At 39.1% G+C, this 23567-nt stretch overlaps 1 protein-coding gene across 1 annotated transcript in view; it reads right to left on the bottom strand.

Annotated features, from left to right (window-relative positions):
* LOC125997196 (40S ribosomal protein S27-like) overlaps positions 1–21876 on the bottom strand; it is a 28790-nt gene extending 6914 nt beyond the window's left edge. Inside the window, exon 1 of the mRNA XM_049765660.1 lies at positions 21535–21876. Coding sequence (XP_049621617.1) covers positions 21535–21848 — 314 coding nt within the window. The 5' untranslated portion in view covers positions 21849–21876. The remainder of the gene's footprint in view (positions 1–21534) is intronic.
* Positions 21877–23567: the final 1691 nt, after the last annotated feature.

A 23567-nucleotide genomic window follows, 5' to 3' on the forward strand; every position in this document is an offset into this window, starting at 1 on the left:
GATTTTACAAACATTTCTGTGCTCATATTACTAATCTTTTTATGGCCACAACTATTGCCTCTTCCTGTGCCTGTTATTGATTCACCAAATAATTATGACCTTCTATCCCACTGGGCATACAAGAGATCTTTTATGCTTGATATGTACAATATTCTAGGTAACTAATCTGAATAAATAAAAATTGGCTCAAGAGTATAAACTCATCTTCCACCTGCAAAGCAGTCCTAGTTCATATTTAAACCTGGCCTTGTCCAAAGAAACTTCATCTCCTAGTCCTTGATCTCTAAGTAAATATTTCAGAACTCTTGCTAGTTGCAGATACTAAATGAACATCTTAGTTCCAAAATCTATCTGTGTTGCTAAATGTCTCCATAGCATAGTTTGAAACCCCTTAGAATTGAAGAGCTTTATTGTAACTCTTAAATAAGGGTTAGAAGATTCCTCTGTTTTGTTTTGTTTCAGATCTGGCATTTATTCTATATAATACCACTCCTGGACCAAGTGGGTCAGTTCATCATTTGGTTATCAAATTAAAGCAATAAATTCTTTTCAAATAGAAATGGAATTAAAATGGAATTTTAAGGTAATAAATCTATGTGTATTTATTTATTCTGATTCCTCCAACTTTTTTCATAAATCACCCTTAAGGTGCTAAAATTATCTCTCCTGGGAAAAGATAAAAATTCCCTGTGGAGGGGCCGGCGAGGTGGCGCTAGAGGTAAGGTATGTCTGCAAGCGCTAGCCAAGGAAGGCCTTCGGTTCGATTCCCCCGGCGTCCCATATGGTCCCCCCAAGCCAGGGGCAATTTCTGAGCACTTAGCCAGGAGTAACCCCTGAGCATCAAATGGGTGTGACCCCCCCCAAAAAAATTCCTTGTGGTATCTTTGTTTCTTAGTAGAGCTAAAGACCTCTTCTGAGTGTTAATAACTCCAAAGAACTTTCATGTAACTTTGTGCTAACAGTTGCTTGATGTCTCATGGGCACTGTCCTATCAAGTCTATTTATTGTCCCTGGGATAGCTCAGGCCATTTTCAGAAGGCTCTTGAACAAAGAAGAATTTCTTGAATTGGTCTCAAATTCCTTAATTCCTTGAAAAAAAATCTGGAATTAGGAGAAAGTGACCATCCAAAATGGGATTTTTTTTTTTTGGAGATACCATGCTGTGTAACTATAAAGTAAATCATAAAGCTATCATTATCAAGGCATATGATAACAGAATATACATAGAAATAATGATCAAATAGAATAGAATCTTGCTTGAAATGGAATCAAGCCAGAAATAATTGTACTTGAGAATATGTAGAAATAATCATTTATGTCAAAGAAGTCAAGAAATGATAGTCTTTTCAATAAAAGCTGTTGGCAAAACAATAGCCACATTCAGAAATGAATTACTATCTCATGCCATGAACAAAAATTAAAATAAAATGGATTAAAGTCAGGACCAGAGAGATAGCACAGCAGTAGGGCATTTGCCTTGCATACAGCCAATCCAGGAGGGAAGGTGGTTTGAATACCAAAATCCCATATGGTCCCCTGTTTCTGCCAGGAGCAATTTCTGAGCGTAAAGCCAGAAGTAACTCCTAAGCGCCATTGGGTATGACCCCAAAATCAAATAAACAAAAAACAAAAGGATTAAAGTCTAGGATGTTCAATTCAACGTCATAAAATACATTGAAGGAAAATTCAAGACTCCATGATGTTTGGATGATGGTTTCAATGATATCCTTAGGGACTTGACCCTAACAGCAAGGGAAACAAACAAACAGGAAAAAAAGTGGGATCATATCAGATTAAAAAGCTTCTGCAGCCAAAACTATCACTAAAATGAAAGAAAAAAAATTCCACAGAATCAAAGTAAGTATTTGCACACTATAATCTGACAAAGGACTGAGATCAAAGATATAGAAAGACTTCAGAAAGTTCAGTAACAACAACAACAAACCCCATCAAAATAATTGGGAGAAAAGCTGAACAGACACTTTACAAAGAAGACAGACGGGTGGCCAACAGGCACATGAAAAATGTTCCTTATCACTTATTATCAAAGTAATGCAAATCAAAACTACAATGAGATATTACCTCACACCTGTGAGAAAGATATATATTAAAAGACAAAAAAAAAAAAAAAAAAGAATGTGTTGTAAAGGTTGTAGGAATGTAAACTAGTTCAGCCTTTATGGAAAACAGTATGAAGATTCCTTCAAATATCAAAGATAGTTCCACCATATGCTCCAGTAATTCTATTATATTTATTTATCCAAATAAAGCAAAACATTAATCAGAAAAAAAACCATTAATCAGAGATATACACCATCCTATGTTTATTGCAGTTCTCTATGGTTAAGATCAGGAAACAACCTAAGTGCCCAACAACAGATGAGCAGATTATGAAATTTCAATCCAAAAGTTTCAAAAGAGTAAAGCAATTAAGCACTCTCCTTGCCTGGGGCCAACCTGGGTTTATTTCCCAAGTACCCCATATGTTCCTCCCAGCATTACCAGGAGTGACTCCAGAAATAACCCCTGAGCATTATTGAGTGTGCCCCACAAAATAAACAAACAACTAAAAGAAATGGTGGTCCATATGCACAAAGGAAGAATACAGAGCTCTAAGAAAATATGAAATATTTGTGGAAGGTGGAAGATTCTGGGTAATACCTAGGGGTGTTCAGGACTTATTCCTAATTCTGTGCTCAGGGAGCTCTCTTGGCAGTTTTCAGGTGATTATGTTGAGATGCTGAGAATTGCAGAAGACTTGGCTACATGGATAGAAAGCAACTTAACCCTTGTACTATCTCTCTATCCCTCCAAAAAAGATGAAATTTTGCCTTTTGCTGTGATATGAATAGAATTTGATAGGGTGATGCTTAGAAAAATATACCAAAAGAAAGAAATACTAGATTATCTCATTTACATATGGGACACAGAAAAACAAAACATGGAAACCAATAAAGTAACTAAAAAAAACCACCTATGCCCTGACCACAGAATGTTAGTCACCAATATGGGATAGGAAAAAGCTTGAACGGATAAAGGAGAGTCCAAATGATAGTGGTGGAGGGATATTGATATAATTAGTATTTTTAAAATATATGTTATACCACTAAAGTATATACATTCTTGTAAATCAACATTATCTCAATTTAAAAATTTTTAAATTCCTTCAGTTAATTCTTTTAGTTAATTTAGATAATGCTGGGATTAATACTCATAACAGTTTTAATTCTAGAAGAGGAAATGGCCATTTAAAATTATGTTTTGCTAAATTGTGAAAAATCATGGGATTGCCATGTCTTTCAGTTGAAAACTGGATTACTCTTGGAAGGAGGGGCAAAGTCCCCACCATGCTGAAGTTTCAGCAATTGCATCCACAACCCACAATTGCTGCCACACCAGTGGCCCAATTTCACCACTTTACTACTGATCTTTGCAGAGATACCTAACCAACAAAAACTCCAGATATGCTGGTGTTTAGTTTGAGAACTCTAGGGTCTCCTTGTAGTGAATGTGGATAGCATCCCCCCACCTATACTTCAAAAGCCCTGAGAGCCACAGATATATCCCACAGTCACCACCATGTCATCTCATTGGCCAGATCCATAGACTCATTTTATTTTCAAAAGAGATGTAAATCAAGCCATGAAAAATTATGGGTGCATTAGTGTCGCAGCTAAAAATAGAGGGCACTCTCAAGAGAGGTGGGCCAAGTCCCCACTTTGCCCAAAGCCGTGGCACAACCAATAATCATCACCACACCAATAACCCAACTTAACCACTTTACTATTGAACTCTACAGACACATTTAACTTACCAAAACTCTAGGTATGCTGGTATTTTGGCTGAAAACTCTTGAGTTCCTCTCAAAGTGAATGTGGCAGCATTTCTGCCCCCCACCCTTCCACTATTTCCTGAAGCCCTGGCAGTCACAGACATGTCCCACATCTGCCTTCATGACAGATATAGATCCTGGAATTCCAGAAGTGTGGAACTCTATGTGTGACCACACAAAATCTCCGATTGTTTTTGATACTGACACCTTAAGTAGAATGAACCAAATTAGATGTCAGAGTAGCATAGAAGCCACCTAAGGTCAACAAACAAACCAATAGCACAGAATAATACACGAGCAACAGACAGCTTAGCAAACCTTCTGGCAATAATAAACCTATTGTTAGATATAACAATTTTTCAAATTTTCTTTTGCTGAGTTTTTAATACATACTTCTATTACCACTTAGTTGTAAACAAGAAATATAAAGTCAATTATTTCATACCAAGAGGATCAGCTTAGAGGTGGTGAATTACTGGAACAATTGTAGAGGGAATGTGATACTGATAGTGGGAATGATGTTGGAGCATGGAATACCAGAAATAATTGTAGGAGCAACTCTGCAAACCACAGTGTTTAAAATAATAATATTTTAAATGCTTTGTTATATTTTACATATATATGACAAAAATTTAAATGATAATTTGCTCTAATTACTATAATCATCATGGGTCTTATAGATAATCTACTAAGTTTATTTAAATTTCTAATAAGTCTGTATAAACTACTCTGCCAGTAAAGGGTAAAATAATGTTTTTTTTCTATTAGTTATTGGAACATTACTACATCTACAGAATGCTCATTTTCTCATTCTTGGGCTTGACAGTTTTCCTAAAAGATTGAAAGATCATCAAGGTATAACCTCTTATATCTTTCCAAGAATACAAAGTAAGCAGTATATCTTCCATTCAACTACTTTCAGGCCACATAAAGACTTGAAAAATTCTAAAGAAAGATCTGTTCAGAGTCTGCTTCCTGTTCACCCAAATAAGAAAGCTACAACTTGGATATATCGACCTTTTTCCTAACACAGACCTCATTTCAGTCAACTTTTAACAATCAAAATGCCTTACTTCTTTCATAAGTAAATAGTCTATCTTTCATTAAAATGTAATCCTTATTGTTTGGATTCCTCATAGTTTATTTGAGAGATGTATCACTGCCCCCTACATAAGTTCAAAACTAAAAGTAATAAAAAATAATTTCTTTGCAAAATGTATGCAATGATTCAAATAGATGGTCCATATGGGCTTTTTAAAAATAATTTTTCATTTCTAAATAGGCTTTGTCCTCCAGTATCGGACTCTGCTCTGATTTTTTTCCTTTTCTTCTCTCTACTCAAACTGTGCTTTATAGATTCTGAGGCAAAGGAATTTAAAAAAGGTAATAATTGAACAGGAAAAGTATGGGATTATTTTGGTGTTCTTAGGTGAAATGGAGACAAAAGAAATAATTTATATATAAAGTTATGCAAAATAATTATTTGCAAAGCTGTCCTGTCCAATTCAGGAAAGCCACACATGCCTTAATGTGCACAATTAGCAATACTAGAGTTGCCATTGTTTTTGGTTTTTTGGTTTTGGGGGTTTTTGGGGGGGTTGGGGGCCACACCTGGCAGTGCTCAGGGGTTACTCCTGGCTCTATGCTCAGAAATCGCTCCTGGCAGGCCCGGAGGACCATATGGAATGCTGGGATTTGAAACACTGACCTTCTGCATGCAAGGTAAAAGCCTTACCTCCATGCTATCTCTCTGGCCCGAGTTGCCATTGTTAGAAGTAGGTAGAGAGTGGGTTTATTACATGGAATTCACAGGAAGTATGACATTACATAACTGATCACTGAGTGAAGTATAGCATAATGTACTTTGAACTAAGATTTCAATCAGCAAGTGTCTTTTCCAGTTCAAGGAGATGAAAACCGTCTTACTTTTGCCTGGTGTAGACTTTTACCAACTTGAGCAATCTGGTAGCAGCAAGCCAGAGTTCAAAAAACAAAATGATGTCCTATTGCTAGAAACATGGACTGTCGGAGCCGGCGAGGTGGCGCTAGAGGTAAGGAGTCTGCCTTGCAAGTGCTAGCCAAGGAAAGATAGTGACCGCGGTTTGATCCCCCGGCATCCCATATGGTCCCCCCAAGCCAGGGGCAATTTCTGAGCGCTTAGCCAGGAGTATCCCCTGAGCATCAAACGGGTGTGGCCTGAAAAACAAAACAAAACAAAAAAACATGGACTGTACATTTTGTTCTTATTGGTTAACACAAAGGAATGGATAATAATCAATGAGTGTGAGCTAGATCCTTAAAGATTTGTCTTTGAGTAAATCTCTTATTAGAGTCTATCATAAGATGTCAAGTAGTAGAACACAAGTGATCCTTAAAACCTAAGCAAGAAAGTTTCATCTGGTGTCACTTTGAGGGTTTACATACAAGTTTTAGTATCCCTGTATCCCTCTAATTCATTTCTGGCAAGGATGGATGGTAAAGGACTATAACTTCAGACGGAAACGCCAATCATTCTTCACAAATCCTTCTTACACATTCTATGTCTCTCTTGATGCTTTTTGTGCATACCTTTGGAGTAATTGATACACACCTTTATGTCTTATAAGCTGGCATCTAGTACCAAGTGGACAAAAATCAATGATAGACTGACTTAAAAATAATCTAAAATTGCCCCTATAATAATAAGATATGAACACCAACACCAGTCAGAATTCTGGTATCTATAGTAATAAAAGTTCAGAAAATAAGATCATTTATAGACTTTTTTTTTTTTTTTTTTTTTTTTTTTTAGTTTTTGGGTCACACCCAGCAGCACTCAGGGATTACTCCTGGCTCTGTGCTCAGAAATCGCTCCTGGCAGGCAAAATGTCAAAGGTGACAGAGAATTGCTGTGTCATTGATATAGTTTAGAACAGCTGTCAACTCCTCTTTTTTCCTTATATAAATCTGTATTGAAAATTGCTATTTACTTCCTACTGTCCATTCATACCATTCATTCTCTATATTACAGAGCACAGTAATGTGACAACCTAAAACACTGCATTTCCTGGAAGATGGGAGTAATTAATGGCAAATAAAAAGAATTCATTTGGTAGGGTTGTCAGGAAGGTCATTTAATGGGCTTTTCTTTTGCCTTTGCTCCTTTTTCTGAAAGGATGCTTAGAATGTAAATTTGATGACTGAAATCAAAATGTTCACTAAGAAGAAACTTTGAGGATGAGATCTAGATACTGAGACTAGTGGAACCAAAAAGAGTACGAGCTACAATCTGTTTTGTTCACATTCTCAGATTCACCATTTCAGCTCTGAACAATAAACTGACAGATACATGTAGTATGTCCCTGTGTTTGAATTTTCTGCTACATACAGCCTTCATTATATTGTAGGAACTACATTCTTCTTAAGATATTAGAAGACAATAAGTCCTTTAGCTATAAAGCTCTGCACCTTCTGGCAAATGATAGTCAAGTGAAATAAAGGGCATTGAATTCTCAATAGTTATAATAATGCATTTGAAGATAATATTAAAATCCAAAGATATAAAATGACTTACATACACCCTGCTCCTGAGAAAAATGTCGAGTCAGAGCTAAATATTCAACATTTCAACTCAGGTCACCTCCAACCTACAATGAGCCAACTGTCCCCAACAAGTTAGAATCAGTGTTATTCTGAAAATGGCCAAAACACCATAAGATATCAGCTGGAATCAAAATCCTTTCCTTGCCCCACTACACCTTGTAAGGGGACCCCTGGGATGATAAAATGCTAACATTTGTGAAAGATACTTTTAAATATGCAACAACTGGACAAAACACACAGAAAGGTAGAAAGCTAGAGTGGAAAAGTACTCCAAAACAAAGATTGACAAACTAAGAACCCTGAGCCAAATCAGGCCCACTGTTTTTATTGGAACCCAACTCTGCCTAATCTCTATGTGTTCCCTTTGGTTGCTTTCATAGAGTTGAGTTACAATAACCAAAATCAGATGGCTCTAAAAGTTTGCCAACTGTTTCTTTGGTGACAACATTTGCTGATCTCTGATGTAAATGAGTTAAGGATGTCCCCTCTTGGTGACATTCATCTACAATGGCCATCAGCCATCAATGAGCCCACAAGCTTCAGAAGCCACCTGAAGGGGTAGCCCCTTCTCCTAACTGCAGCAGGCACAGCAGGGGTGACAGATGACACCCGCAGGCCTTCTCTCAAATGATAACATTCAATAGCTACACATTTAATGTTTGTAGCTCTGTAGCTTTGTAATAAAAGAACACACACCACTAAAATACAACAAAAGGTCAATGAGGCAGTGAAGAGAGAGTGACAGGGCGAGTTATGAGAGAAGAATAGTCAGAGCTTTCCTACTTGTCCAGCCAATCAGACTGCAAGAAGCAGGAACAAGGGGCTGTGTGAGGAGCTGGAAAAGGTCAGGGAAGACAGGGTGGATGATATTAAAAAGGAAATAAGGAAAATTGGAAAAGGCAGAGTATTCATAAGTGGGGCAGGAGAGACAGATGGACTGTCACGGAGGGTAAATTGCTCTGAGAGAAGATGAGAAATGTGCCAGGAGTCAAGAGAAAATCAAATCTGGAGCCGGCACCTACCCCATCCCATGAGTTGGGGAAAGGAATAATAAAGACAAGTCTGCAAGCAAAATGATGTACAAATGGTATTTTTCCAGAAATAGACTAATAAAATGCAGATGAAACCCATCAAATTGAAAAATGCTTTTCATCACTTGAAACGCAGCATAGCATTCGGAAAGGTACTGGGCCACCCACACCAGTGAGGAGGGGTTTTGAATCTTGGTTTTGTCACTTAGGGCAACTCACACTTTTATGCAAAATTTACTAAGAAATTCTGAAAGTGATCTTGCTTATTTTGGAACAACTGTGGCATCAACCGCCACTAATCAGAAGAGACATTCATAGATAAAGTCACACAAATGTGTCCCTATACTTGTCTTGCAGTCCAAGGAAACATAGAGTTGTGAGTAAAGATGGACAACTCCTCTGAAATAAAACTACTTACTGTGAATTTTCAAAGTGAACTTGAAGACATCCATTTTTTTTTTTGTTGCTTAGGAAGGGTTGAGGTTCATTCTCAAAACTGATGGGTCCCTCTTCATTCACATTTTAGAAATCTCCCCGCCCCCATCAACTATCTCAAGCAGGTTTCTTAATACAGACAATTGACAAGGAATCTACTTGAGTAATATCTTAAGATTGAAGCAAAGATCATTGAGCTCTACATAAAGCAGCCCTGTTCTCTAATTCAATTTAATAAAGACACATTAGCTCTCTATCTCTTTCCATGAAAAAGTCCTCATGGAATTCTGACTTTTGTCCATCAAATGGTCAGGTTATATTGGCAACAGTCTCCCCGTTAGGAAAAAGGTAGAGAGAATTTGATGTAAGGAAATATTGGAGAGAAGGATTCTGGTCAGATCATTTGACGGAGATGGGTTTAGGAAGCAAGGTATGAGTAGCAAATCAGGATGATGTGGTATGGAACAAGGAAGCCTGAGTTTCAAAATCCTAGCAGGGCAAAGGTAGAATATGTTGAATGTAAGGCTGGGCACTTTGCAATTACTTTTATTCAACACATATATAATGTGGAGTGAGTAAGAAATGGCTGACTGTGGGGACTGCCAGGTGAAGTGCTGATTGCTTCACCTGCAGAGTCTCCGCCCTGCTGTGCTTCTTCTGAGGAAACTGAGGACCTCAAGGGAACCCTGTCCAGTGCTCCTTTGTCTTTCCTGAATCCTTCAAGCTCTCCTCAGAGCCCTAGGAAGCAAACCCCCAAAAAACTGCATTCTGAAGCTACCCAGTGAGCGAGTGAGTGAGTAAGAAATGGCTGGCTGTGGGGATTGCCAGGTGGAGTACTGATTGTTCTACCTGCGGAGTCTTCGCCCTGCTGTGCTTCTTCTGAAAAAACTGAGGACCTGAAGGGAGCCCTGTCCTGTGCTTCTCTGTCTTTTCTGAATTCTTGAAGGTCTCCTCAGAGCCCTGGGAAGCGAATCAAAAAAAAAAAAACTGCATTCTAAAGCTACCCAGCGAGCGAGCAAGTGAGTAAGAAATGGCTGACTTTACAAGCCCAGAAAGGGGAAGCCACTGAACTCTGCTGGAACAGAGTGCCAGCACCCCTATCTGCCTGTCTTCTGTGCTGTGCTCCATTTTCGGCCTGATTTCATCCTGTATGTGGCTCATCTGCAGACAGCTCGCCTTCCCTGGAGCCTTCCCTGGAGGTGAGCTTACATGCCCAGAGAAGGGAAGCCACTGAACTCTGCTGGAACTCAGATGCCAGCACCCCTATCTGCCTGTCTTCTGTGCTGTGCTCCAACTTCGGCCTAATTTTATCCTGTGTGTGGCTCAACTGCGGGTGGCTCGCCTTCCCTGGAGCCTTCCCTGGAGGTGAGCTTACATGCCCAGAAAGGGGAAACCATTGAACTCTGCTGGAACTCAGATGCCAGCACCCCTATCTGCCTGTCTCCTGTGCTGTGCTCCATCTTAGGCCTGATTTCATCCTATGTGTGGCTCATCTGCGGACGCCTCGCCTTCCCTGGAGATGAGTTTACAAGCCCAGAAAGGGGAAGCCTCTGAACTCTGCTGGAACTCAGATGCCAGCACCCCTATCTGCCTGTCTTCTGTGCTATGCTCCATCTTAGGCCTGATTTCATCCTGTGTGTGGCCCATATGCTGACAGCTCGCCTTCCCTGGAGCCTTCCCTGGAGGTGAGCTTACATGCCCAGAAAGGGGAAACCACTGAACTCTGCTGGAACTCAGATGCCAGCACCCCTATCTGCCTGTTTTATGTGCTGTGCTCCATTTTCGGCCTGATTTCATCCTGTGGGTGGCTCATCTGTGGATGGCTCGCCTTCCCTGGAGCCTTCCTTGGAGGTGAGTTTACAAGCACAGAAAGGGGGAAGCCTGAGGAGCACGGCCACTCTGCTTCGCTTCCCAGCCGTGCACATCATTTAGCCAATGAATACAACCACAACACATAGAAAAACCCACAATACAAGTATGACAATGGGGAAACAATGCAGGCCAGCACCAGACATAGAGAATGATGATGGCAACTCTGATGATTTGAACATGACCAACCAACTAGTCAGTCTCTCAGATAAGGAATTTAGAGTCGCAATATGGAAGATGTTCAAAGAACTCAAAGAAAGTATAGAAGACAACACTAATAAGAATCAAGAGAATATGAAGATAGAAATCAGAAAACTCCAAACTGAAATTTCAGGTCAAATAACAGGTCGAAAAACTCAGTAAATGAATTGAAGAAAAACATGGTTGAGCTTTCCCACGGGTTAACAGCAGCTGAGGATAGAATTAGTACACTGCAAGATGAGATGAATAACAATTCCATACAGCAGAAGAAATTGAAAAAAAGCCTTAAAGCAAACGATCAAACAATGGAAAAATTACTCAAAGAATGGGAACAGATGAAAATAGAAGTCTATGATAAGCTTAACAGAAACAACTTAAAAATCATTGGAGTCCCAGAAACCCAGGAAGAAAATCTCAGGAAGAATCAACGGTCAAGAACATCATTAAAGAGAAACTACCAGAGCTAATGAATACATGCGATCAAATCCTGAATGCCCGAAGAGTACCAACTAAAAGAGACCCCAGAAAAAACACCCCAAGACACATCCTAGTCACAATGACGAATCCCACAGATAGAGACAGAATTCTGAAAGCAGCAAGATTAAAAAGAGAAATTACATTCAAGGGAACATCCTTGAGATTTACTGCAGACCTGTCACTGGAAACACTCAAGGCCAGAAGGCAGTGGTGGGACATAGTGACAAAACTCAATGAAATAAATGCTTCGCCTAAAATACTGCACCCAGCAAAACTCACTTTCAGGTTTGAAGGAACAATACATGGTTTCACAGACAAACAACAGCTCAGAAACTTTACAGACTCAAAACCATTCTTAAAATTTAATTTAAGACAAGACTGACCAACAGACACACCAAACTTCGATATAAAAATGGAACTAACTTCCAGGACAATTCTTTCTCTCAATGTCAATGGACTAAATGCACCAGTCAAGAGACACAGAGTGGCTAAATGGATCAAAAAACTCAATCCAACCTTCTGCTGCCTACAAGAAATGCACCTGAAAAGTCAGAACAAACATAGACTCAAAATAAAAGGCTGGAGGAAGGGGCCGGGCGGTGGCGCTCGAGGTAAGGTGCCTGCCTTACCTGCGCTAGCCTAGGAGACGGACCGCGGTTCGATCCCCCGGCGTCCCATATGGTCCCCCAAGCCAGGAGCGACTTCTGAGTGCATAGCCAGGAGTAACCCCTGAGCGTCACCGGGTGTGGCCCAAAAACCAAAAAAAAAAAAAAAAAAAAAAAAAAAGGCTGGAGGAAAATCATCCAAGCAAACAACATCCATAAAAAAGCTGGAGTGGCCATACTAATATCAGATGATGCAAACTTTATACTTAGGAAAGTTGTAAGGGACAAAGATGGACATTTTCTATTAATCAAGGGATACGTACAGCAGGAAGAAATCACTCTCCTAAACATATATGCACCAAATGAGGGGCCAGCAAAATATTTAATAAAATTGTTGACAAATCTGAAAGATAATATCAATAACAACACAATAACTGTGGGAGACCTCAACGCGGCATTGTCAACACTTGACAGGTCAACCAAACTGAAACCCAACAAGAATATACTAGACCTGAAAAGAGAAATGGAAGAAAGAGGCCTAGTAGATATATACAGGACACTCCACCCCCAGAAGCCCAGATACACATTATTCTCTAATGTACATGGGACATTCTCCAAGATAGACTACATGCTAGCACATAAAACATACCTCCATAATATCAAGAGGATAGAAATTTTGCAGGCTACCTTCGCACAAGGCCCTGAAATTATATGTGAACCACAAAGGGACACAGAAGAAAAACTTTAATACCTGGAAGTTAAACAGCCTAATACTGAATAACCAGTGGGTCCAAGATAAAATCAAAGAGGAAATCAAAACCTTCCTAGAAACAAATGACAATGGAGACACAAACTATCAGAACCTATGGGACACAGCAAAATCGGTACTGAGAGGAAAATTTATAGCTTTGCAAGCACACATCCGGAAAGAAGAAGGGGCATACCTGAATAGCTTAATGATGCATCTCATAGAATTAGAATGTACTCAACAAAAGGACCCAAAAATAGGGAGACAGAGGAAATAACAAAGCTGAGAGCAGAAATCAATGAAGTGGAAACCTGAAAACAATCCAAAAGATCAACGAAAGCAGAAATTGGTTCTTTGAAAAAATAAACAAGATTGATAGACCACTGGCAAAATTAACAAAGAAAGAGAGAGAAACTTGATAACTCGTATTAGGAATGAAAAAGGAGAGATCACTACTGATATGGCAGAGATCCAAAGGGTAATCAGAAACTACTTTGAGAAACTCTATGCCACTAAAAATGAAACCCTGGAAGAAATGGATAAATTTTTGGACTCTTAAAATCTTCCACGGTTGAATGAAGAGGATGTAGCATATCTAAACACACCCATCACTATTGAGGAAATTAAGACAATAATCAAATGTCTGCACCAAAAACAAAAGTCCAGGCCCAGATGAATTAACCAATGAATTCTTTCAAACCTCTCAAGAGGAACTTCTACTAATCCTGGCAAGACTCTTTCATGAAATTGAAAAAACAGGAACACTTCCAAATAGATTTTATGAAGCCAACATCACCTTGATACCTAAACCAGACAGAGATGCTACCAAAAAAGAAATTTATAGACCAATATCGCTGATGATTACAGATGCAAAGATCCTCAACAAAATCCTGGCAAATAGGATTCAATGCCTCATTAGAAGACCATCCACTATGATCAAGTAGGTTTCATCCCAGGAATGCAAGGCTGGTTTAACATCCGTAACTCTATCAACATAATACACAACATCAACAACAAGAAAAATAAAAATCACATTATCATATCAATAGATGCAGAGAAAGCATTTGATAAGGTCCAACACCCATTCTTGATCAAAACTCTCAGCAAGATGGGAATGGAAGGAACCTTTCTCAATATAGTTAAGGCCATCTACCACAAGCCAGAGGCAAATATTGTCCTCAATGGAGAAAAACTGAAAAGCCTTTCCTCTAAATTCTGGCACAAGACAAGGCTGTCCTCTCTCACCACTCCTATTCAACATAGCACTGGAAGTACTTGCTATAGCGATTAGGCAAGAAAAAGATATCAAGGGAATCCAGATAGGAAATAGAAAGCCTGTCTAGAGTACAGGTGGGGGTCGAGTGGGAAGGGAGATTTGGGACATTGGTGATGGGAACATTGCACTGATGATGGGTGGTGTTCTTTACATGACTGAAAACCAAACACAATCATGTATGTAATCAAGGTATTTAAATAAAATATATATAAAAAAAGAAATTCTGACTCCTTTTTCTTTTCTGTTGTTCTCCTCCTCCTCCTCCTCCTCCTCCTCTTCTTCTTCTTCTTCTTCTATTGTGGTCAAAGTGAATTACAATTCTTTCACAGTAATATTTGAGGCACACAGTGACAATGAATGAGGGGCATTCCCACCACCTATTCTTTCTTTCTTTCTTTCTTTCTTTCTTTCTTTCTTTCTTTCTTTCTTTCTTTCTTTCTTTCTTTCTTTCTTTCTTCCTTTCTTTCTTTTGAACTAACATTTTTATTTTTTTAATTGAATATCTTTATTTAAGCATCATGATTACAAACATGTTTGTAGTTGGTTTACAGTCATAAATATAACACCCCCTTCACCATTTCCTATTGGCTCAATAAATCTTGAAGGCTATGATCTCCATTTGCCATATAGTGAGACCTCAATAACTAGATTAAGAATGCCTTAAAATTGCTTTCAGGTGGGTTTTCCTGCCTCACCACCTAATAGTGAGAAGAAACCAGAAGATGCTTTGTGACACCCTGACTTTGACAAAAGATCTGTATAAAAACCAAGATGTCTAATTACTGAAGTCTGACTGTAACAACCACGATTGAGAACTTTTTCTTTCTTTTTTAATAACTTTATTTAAACAACTTGATTACAAATAAAATATATATATATATAATGTATAATACTCCTTCATAAAGGAGACAGTGTTAGTCTACACCTAACATATACATGTATATGTTATAAGTATATATATTTATAAATGTTTGTACCAATTTACAGATGAGAAGCAAAAGTTGGGGAAAACTAAATGTCTTTTCCCAAAGGCACTCAAATTTGTCATTGGGATTATAAGTCAAATTTGACAAAGAATGTTCTCGCGTGTTTGTGGAATTAAATATATATAAAGATAGAATAGTAATTGTGGGTGTGCCTATTTGAGACCCTATTTCTGGGAGGGGTCTTGGGAGCCGGATAGTAGGTATAACTTTACCTGAGAGCCCCTCCCATTCCTGGGAGGGGTCTGGGAAATGTTAGATAAGGGTTGGACCAAGGGAATTTGGCCTTTTTGGCTTTTTGCCTTTTTGGCTCCTTGCCCTTTCTGCGCTGCTGTGCGCTCTGGCTTCTGGGTTTCTGTGTTCTGGTCTTTGACCAGCATGGAGCCCAAAGGGAAGATGGCTAACAGGAAATAAGATGCAGGGCTAGCAAAATATTGCTGTGCATAAAAGGTTATGAATAGGCCACACACACGTGGTGGCTAGGGCTTGAATAAAGTTGTTGCTTCCGGACGCCTGACTGTGAGTAAGTGATTTCACCTGGGCCTGAAACTCGCCGGCTGCATGGAGGTTGCAGAGCCACGTGGACTGGAATGGCACGGAGAGAAATCCACCGCCATCCAGCCCCATCGTTAATTATTTAATACAACAGTAATAATAACAAAAACAATAAAGATAAGGGCCAGGAAAGCCAGTCCATAGTATAAAGTTTCCCACAAATAGCGGGGAAGTGCAGTTAGGATAAAGAAGGGACCACTACGACAATGATAGTTGGAAATGATCACTCTGGACAAGAATTGGGTACTGAAAGGAGATTAACTGGTAGGCATGATATCTCTCACTAACAATGATGTAAACCACAGGATCTGAAAGGGAGAAGTGAGAGAAAGAGAGAAAAAAAACCTGTCTCATAGGCAAGCAGGGGGAAAGACAGGAGGGCAAATAGGGACATTGGTGGTGGGAAATATTCACTGGTGAAGGGTATTGTGCATTGTATGACTGAAGCTCAATCATTAAATACTTTGTATTTGTGAAGAAAAAATACAACTGTATTATGAACAACCTTGTACCCACAGTGCTTAAATAAAGCTCTCTAAAACTTGGTTGTCTCCTATCATACAAGATATTTTTTAATTTTTTTTTTTTAGTTTTTGGGCCACACCCAGAGATGCTCAGAGGTTACTCCAGGCTGTCTGCTCAGAAATAGCTCCTGGCAGGCACAGGGGACCATATGGGACACCGGGATTCGAACCAACCACCTTTGGTCCTGGATAGGCTGCTTGCAAGGCAAACGCCGCTGTGCTATCTCCCCAGGCTCATTTTTTTTAAATTTTGTTTTGTTTTGTTTTGGGTGTCAAACCTGGCAGTGCTCAGGGGTTACTCTTGGCTCTATGCTCAAAAATCACTCCTGGCAGGCTCAGGGAACCATATGGATGACAGGATTCGAATTGCCATCCTTCTGCATGCAAGGCAAACACCCTACCTCCATGCTATCTTTTCAGCCCCCATATACAAGAGATTTTTATAACAGAACTGACATGTTTTAGCAGACTAGAGAATCTTCCATGACACTATCACTCAATAATTTTGAATATTTTTTCATCTAAAAGTTGAATTTTAAATAACTTTTAAACATTTTCAACTTACAACCTAAGAAGTTTCAACCAAACCTTTTAATACCCTGTCATTGGAGAGTGAAGATCCCTATGCAGTTAGTTTAGGCTATGTGAGTGGACAATGGTTTTCCAAAATGACAAGCAGTTTACAAATGTTAATTGTAGCTACATTTCAGAAGCATTACTCAGAAAAGGTGGCATGGATATTAGGTCTGGACACTGTGAAACCATAGATCAAGCTTGCACCTCAAAGTCTGCATCTCTTTTCTTTGTTTACTTCTCTTTCATCTCAGAGACTTTTGTTCTCTCAGTGTCTGAACATGAAGCAAAGTAATCAGTTCATTTTTAGCTGCAAGAGGAAAGAGGGACAATAATTAAAATTTTGCTTTTCAGAATTTATTGGATGAATTCATGTGGTCTCTGATTCTCCTCCAGCATAAAATTCACCCACTGAATGCCTTGACATTTGAAGCAGCATTCTCTCTAATCTCAAGAGCAACAGAAAAAATGCTCTTCAAGACTGGGTAATAGGGTTTTGCAGCCAGAGTTTCCATCAGGCTCTGACATTATCTACTAGTGACATTTCACCTTCCAGTCAGAAGCACTGAGTTAGCATGGTAAAAATGTGGGCCACCAAGAAGGCATTCACCTACAGGGTCTTCCCCACATATTTGGCCAATGTTGATTAATCAGGTTATACAATTATTGACAATGTACAAAGAAAGCAATTTAGATCAGAGCCTTCCCACTCAATTTTTCAACAATCCTCCATCACATCAGGGACACATTCTAAGCTAGCAAAGTTCAAAGCTTCTTCTTAATCTTATCATTCCTGTCCTCCCAACCTCATTTCCAATGACTTTCTCCAACTGACAAGCATATCTTACACCCTTGTCTCACCAAGCAACACTCAGGTTTCAAACTCAACATGCCTTGGTGATTCATATATACTATTTATTCTACTACAGAGCAAATTCTTATGTTCAGATCCCATTCTGTCAACTAGAACAAATTTGAGGCAGCTTTTAAGACACTGCTCAGGTATGAACTCATGTTCCTTCCATCCATCAAGCTATCCATCCATCCATCCATCCATCCATTCATTTACCTACTAGAGTCTAAATTTAATTACATGTAACCCAGAAGAGAGAAGGTTTTGTTTCTTCCTGTTTCAGCTTTCTTAGTTACCCCTGATCCAACACCAAAGTTTAATTTCTCTCCCCCCATGATTTACACTCATTGGAATATGTATAGTATATTGTATATAATATATATCTGCAGAAAGCAGCCTCAGGAAAAAAAAGAAAAAAAGAAAACAGCCTCAGATTAACAAATAATAGACTAGAGTTTAAAGAGAGTAGGGTTTAAATTCTAGGACTGTCCAATAATGAATATTCTTTTGGAGGTCACATTCAATGGTGCTTAGGGCTTACTCCTGGCTCCTAGCAATGCTCAGGAGACCACATAGGGTGCCAGGGTTTGAATCTATTTGGCCATATGTAAGGCAAGGACCCTTCCTGCTATACTATTACTTCAGTCCCAGTAATGAACAAAAGTCACTGAACTATCCTAATTCCCCACTTCATTGTTACTTTCTGTAGGATATGTGTGTTAATGTCTACTTTTAAGAAAATGTGATGGACATTAATTGATCACTTATGTAAAGTGCCTTGTAGTGCATGGTAGAGTAGATGCTCCACAAATGTGTTTTTATGTTCCATATGAGATGCATAAAAGTTCCCATTTTAATGACAAATAAATTATCTATATAATCATGCTTTAGATTTATCTTCTCAAGATTGAAAGCTCAAGGTGCAGGAGTCGGGGAGGAGGGTGGGTGGCATTGGTGGGAATGTTGCACTGGTGAAGGGGGTTGTTCTGTTTATGGCTGAAATCCAACTACAGTCATGCTTGTAATCATGGTGCTTAAATAAAGATTAAAAATAATTAAATAAAAATATATAAAGTATTTTAGCAATACAAAAAAAGGTGCTGAGGACATTTATCCAGAAAGAGGAGGGTGAATGTGTATGGAAGTCCCCAGATGAGTGCTCATTAACTGCCTCTATTTTATGAAGGGCGGTTCAAAATGTCACAATTACAAAAGAGCCTAGAGACCAGCGAATCCCACTGTCCAACATCTCACTTTTTTAAAAAAGAAATCCAAGGCCCAGTGGCACTGCTGAGAAGCATAAGAAGGTTTGAAAACTTCAAAGGGCACGGGTAGAAAGTAATTAAGAGAAGTTAGCTGCCGCAAATTGGTTTTGGAAGCAGGTGGGGTGTAAATAATACATAAAATAAGTAAAGAAGATTAATCCTTTACTTCTTAAACAGCAGCAGAGACCGCCTGGAGCTGATAAAGTAGAAGCCAAGTGAAAGACCCTAGAGACAAGAGACAGCTTTAGACTCCTTTCAATCAAATGAGAGAGGCAGTGTTCAGATGAGAAGGGCAGCACAGAAAAACACAAGAAATGCAGGGTGACAAAATGCATCTTACTGCTGAGCAGAAACTAGAAACTACAGGCTCTCTTTTCTTAATAAAGACTTTGGAGGAAGAGCAGGGGTGAGTGTGAAGAAGGCAAACTTTCTGTTACAGCAATCAGAGAGCTCCCTAAAGTGTTGGCATTAGTTCTAAGATCTATATTCCCACCTCAGTCGAGTACTCCACCTCTCAGAGAGTGCTGCTGATAAAAAGTTATTCAGCAAATATTTCTTGAGACCTGTTATCATGCACCATTTATTTAGACACCAGGAATATGTGAACAAGTAAAATAAAACAAGGTTTTTGTGACAAGAAAAGACAGAGCATTTTTAGGAAATAAGAAGTGATACCTGGAAAATAAAAGATGGAAAGAGGAAACAACGAAAACCATCTCCTGGGCCAAGGGATTAGGCACTTGTTCTGCATGAAGCCAACCCTAGTTTGATTTCTGGCATCAAATGGTCCACCAAGCACCTCAAGAAGTGATGCCTCATTACTCCTCAAGCATAGAGCTAGGAGTAGACCCTACACACTGATATAGTACAAAACTAGAAGAAGGAAGGCCTATGAGCAAGGTGACCGTTGCACTTGGCTAAGGACTGGGCAAATGAGAACCTAAGCACCAGGTAAAAAGAAACAGAGGTTGGAGAGATAGAATAGCAGGTAAGACACTTGCCTTGCATGCAGCTGACACAGTTTCAATCCCTGGTACCCCATTGATCCCTTGAAGCCTGCCAGAAATGATCCCTGAGGGCAGAATCAGACATAAATCCTGAGCACCACTAAGTGTGGCACAAAAACAAAAAATAAATAAATAATAATAAAAAGAAGGAAACAAACTTAGAGGCTATAGGTGTGGTCTTATTTAAAGAATAGGATACCAAGTATGCTGGAAGAGAAAGAATAAGGCAGGGTATACAAAGAAGAGTCAGGAAAGAAAACCTGGACATGTTACAGGGAGCATCAATCCAGTGAGCCAGAAAAGGGAGTTTGCACTCTGCTCCACACTCAAGGGGAAATCACATTGGACATGACTCTTACTTTCAACATCAAACTTTAAAATCTTCAGCACGGTGTCAGTCTATTGCTAAGACAGGTGTGATTAGACAAGGAGCCTGAGGCCAGGAAGCAGCAGAACTTCCCCCAAATGAGACAGTATCTACAATGCATGCACTCAGAGAATTTCTCCCAACAGCAGTTTTAGAGAACACAAACACTCAGCCCAAATAAATCTCAGGACCCCCATGGTGTGCTGTCAGAATGATTCATTTCATTCATTGTCTATTTTTCTACTCATTTGACAAATATTTATTGGAAATCCTGTTCTAAATGCTGGATGTACAGTTGCAAATAGTGTGTTTGTATATTCAAATGGATTTTACATTTTAAGAAAGTAAAACTAGTAACATAAATGTTTAAAGGTAGTGTTAAGAAGAACTATGAAGAAACAGGAATTAACATAAGGGAGTAAAGAAAACCTGGAAATCATAGTTTGGCATTCCCACTTTTCAAATGAGAAGTCCCCTGAGAACCTAGATTTAAGTGCTGAGTTTCATGAAAGCCACCCAAGAACATGCCAAGCAAGAGCACAGCCACACAAAGGCTCTAGGGGCAGGAGTACACTTGTGGCATCCAACCAGCAATAAAAACCTTGGAACCAGAGAGATATTGCCAGAACTGACTGATTTGATGATCACTGGCTTCCCATATGGTTCCCCAAGTACTGCCAGGAGTGCAGAGTGCAGAGCCAGGAATAACCCCTGAGCATTGTTAGATGTGCTCTAAAATAAAAACAAACAAACCAAAATAGCAGGGAGGCTGGAATTAAGTGTTGGTGGTCAGAGAGCAGCTCCATTGATTGAAAAAGCCCTTTCCTTACCACAACTGGGTCAACCCTGTGACAAGTGAAGAGTCATATTGTTGTCAATTTTTATTGATCTATTCTCTGACTTCTTACTGATTTCACAGCACTACTTTATGTCTCTAAAATCCACATTCTTCTAATCACATCTAGTTTCATTTTCTCACAAACCTCAGCTATCTCCTCTTTAGTTTTTTCACTCATCAAAACCTCAATAGTTCTCATCTCTGACTGCTTGGGTGAATCACCAAGATATTTTTATAAAAATACCAGTGTCCAGGTCAGCAGCCCATGTATTCACATCTTCTAAAAAACCTCCAAGGCGATAACTGTCACCTCTGCACTCAGTCCTTTCTGTCCTCTTTTCCTGCCCTCCCCTTTCTCTTCTCTCTTTCTCTCGCTGCTCTTTTTATCTCCAGAAGTCTAAGACTTTAGAAATAATGGATACTTAAAAGAGGAGGAAGAGTCAAACAGACAGCACAGAAGTTTATCCGGCAAAGGTTTAGGAAAGAAAAAATTTAACATACAATAATAAATGCATATTTTTTTTTGCATGTATCCAAAATGTGTTTATTGGGACGGTTTCCCATTCATCTTGATTCAGGGAGTTTAGTCTGAAGGAGCACCCTTCTGTAAGCCTTGCTTTTCCTCCTGTAGGCTGGCAGAGGACAGTAGAGCAGCCCACACACAAAACTACCGTCTGTGCATGGCTGAAGACGGTGGTGATCTTATAGCATCCTGGGCATTTGACGTCCATGAAGTAGGAGTTGGGGCTCTGCACCAGCCGCTTCTTCTTGTGCTTCCGCTTCTCCTCCTCCGGAGAGGGGTGAAGGAGATCCTTGGCGAGAGGCATCTTCTCAAGGGGGAGGCCGTCACCGCCGGAAAAGATAAATGCATATTTTTTGGCCTGTGACATGTATAATCAAAGGAGGAATAGATAGGCTTTTACTGCATTAACATCAAAATAAAAATCCCAGTTAACTACTCTAGTGGTTCAATAATGAGATATATTTATGAGTTTATGTGTACTTCTTTAGATAAAAAAAAAAAACTATTCCTTTAACCATAGGGCTAAGTGGGAACAAGATGCCCGGAGGACTGAATCAAATAGGAGAGGCCCATGGGAACATACAAATCACATAGTTTGACCTCTGATTTAAGTATAGTAATAATAGATTTAAAGAAGCACTTGTATTGGGGGGATTTGATAAACTCTGTCATGTTTAAAGGAGTTACATAAGATACATAAATTGATCAATAGCTGCATAGCTTTCAATATCAGCCTGCTTTGGAGCCAGATTTTTATATTAAAAATGTATTCTTCTCATCCTAAATCAACCTTTTTCCCTAACATTTTCTATCATACAGAAGGCAAGTAAAAAAAGGGAGTAGAAAGTTCAGGAACTTTGAAATTAAGCCCTCAGAGTATTATAATAACCCTTGAACAATAACCAAAAAACAATAGTAAAGAGAAAAGAAAAAAAAAGAATGAATGTCCAGGAAAGTCATGAAAAGCTGCTCTTAAACGTGCTCCTCTAGCTAAATCTCCTTTAAATAGGCAATGATAGGCAGAGAGGGAAGAATAGGAGAGAGGAAAAAATGTCAGTGTTAAAGTTTTCTTTAAACTCCCCCAAAGCAAGAATATTTCAAGTTAAGCTGACAGCTATGTAAAGAACGGTGCATTTTTTTCTTGTTTCTGATGGCCACCACCTTCTGTTTCTTCCATCCATATTTTCTTCTAAATTAGGACAAAAAAATTTTCTATGACTTTGAATGTGAGAAACCAAGGACAAAAGAATAGCAGCCATATTGTGACTCTGAATTTTACAAAGAGAAGTCAATATTTACAAAACTACACAATTCTATGTCCCACTCTGGGTTTTTTCTTATTGAAATCAGCTTGTACTGTCTCTTAGTTTTATGGTTGATTCAATCTGAGGGTAAATTGGACAGGTCACATTGGAACCTTGGTTCCTATCAAATGTGTCCATAGGGCAAGAAGAGACCAAGTGTGAACCTAATTTAGATAACAGTCTTGAAAGTACCAATGTAAAGTCTCCAGCTTTCATTTTGCCATATCTTTGTCTCTGGGAAAGAAAAGAGCAAGATAACCTTAAACTTTTCCCAAGTTGTATCGTGTTTCCCTCCCATGAGTCTATAAAATGGTGGGTAGGGTTCAGATGAAAAAGCTGGTCTCTACTTCACATGGTGGCAGCTTAACTTTTTCCCATGTGTTTTATCAGTTGATTAGTCCAAATAGTCTTATGCATGGAGATTGCTGTCAACTTGGGCTGTCAGCCCAGGTATCACATTTCTTCTTAGCCTGGCCTCCTCTTCTCCTCTAAAGAGAGCAAACTTCTTTGATGGCAGTGGCACTGCAATATCCCATTAGGCCAAGACTCAGAAATCTCAGAATGTTACTCCTGCAGTAGAACATTGGTAAAAGCAAGTCACAAAGCCAACAGACTCAAAAGAAGGGGAATTAAACTTCATCTTTAGATGAGAGGGGCAACAAAATTCCATTGCAAAGAGAGGAGAGAATGCATTGGGCCCATCTTGCTAGCAAGCAATT

Source organism: Suncus etruscus, chromosome 1 (assembly GCF_024139225.1).
Source record: "Suncus etruscus isolate mSunEtr1 chromosome 1, mSunEtr1.pri.cur, whole genome shotgun sequence".
In the NCBI taxonomy this organism is placed as follows: domain Eukaryota; kingdom Metazoa; phylum Chordata; class Mammalia; order Eulipotyphla; family Soricidae; genus Suncus; species Suncus etruscus.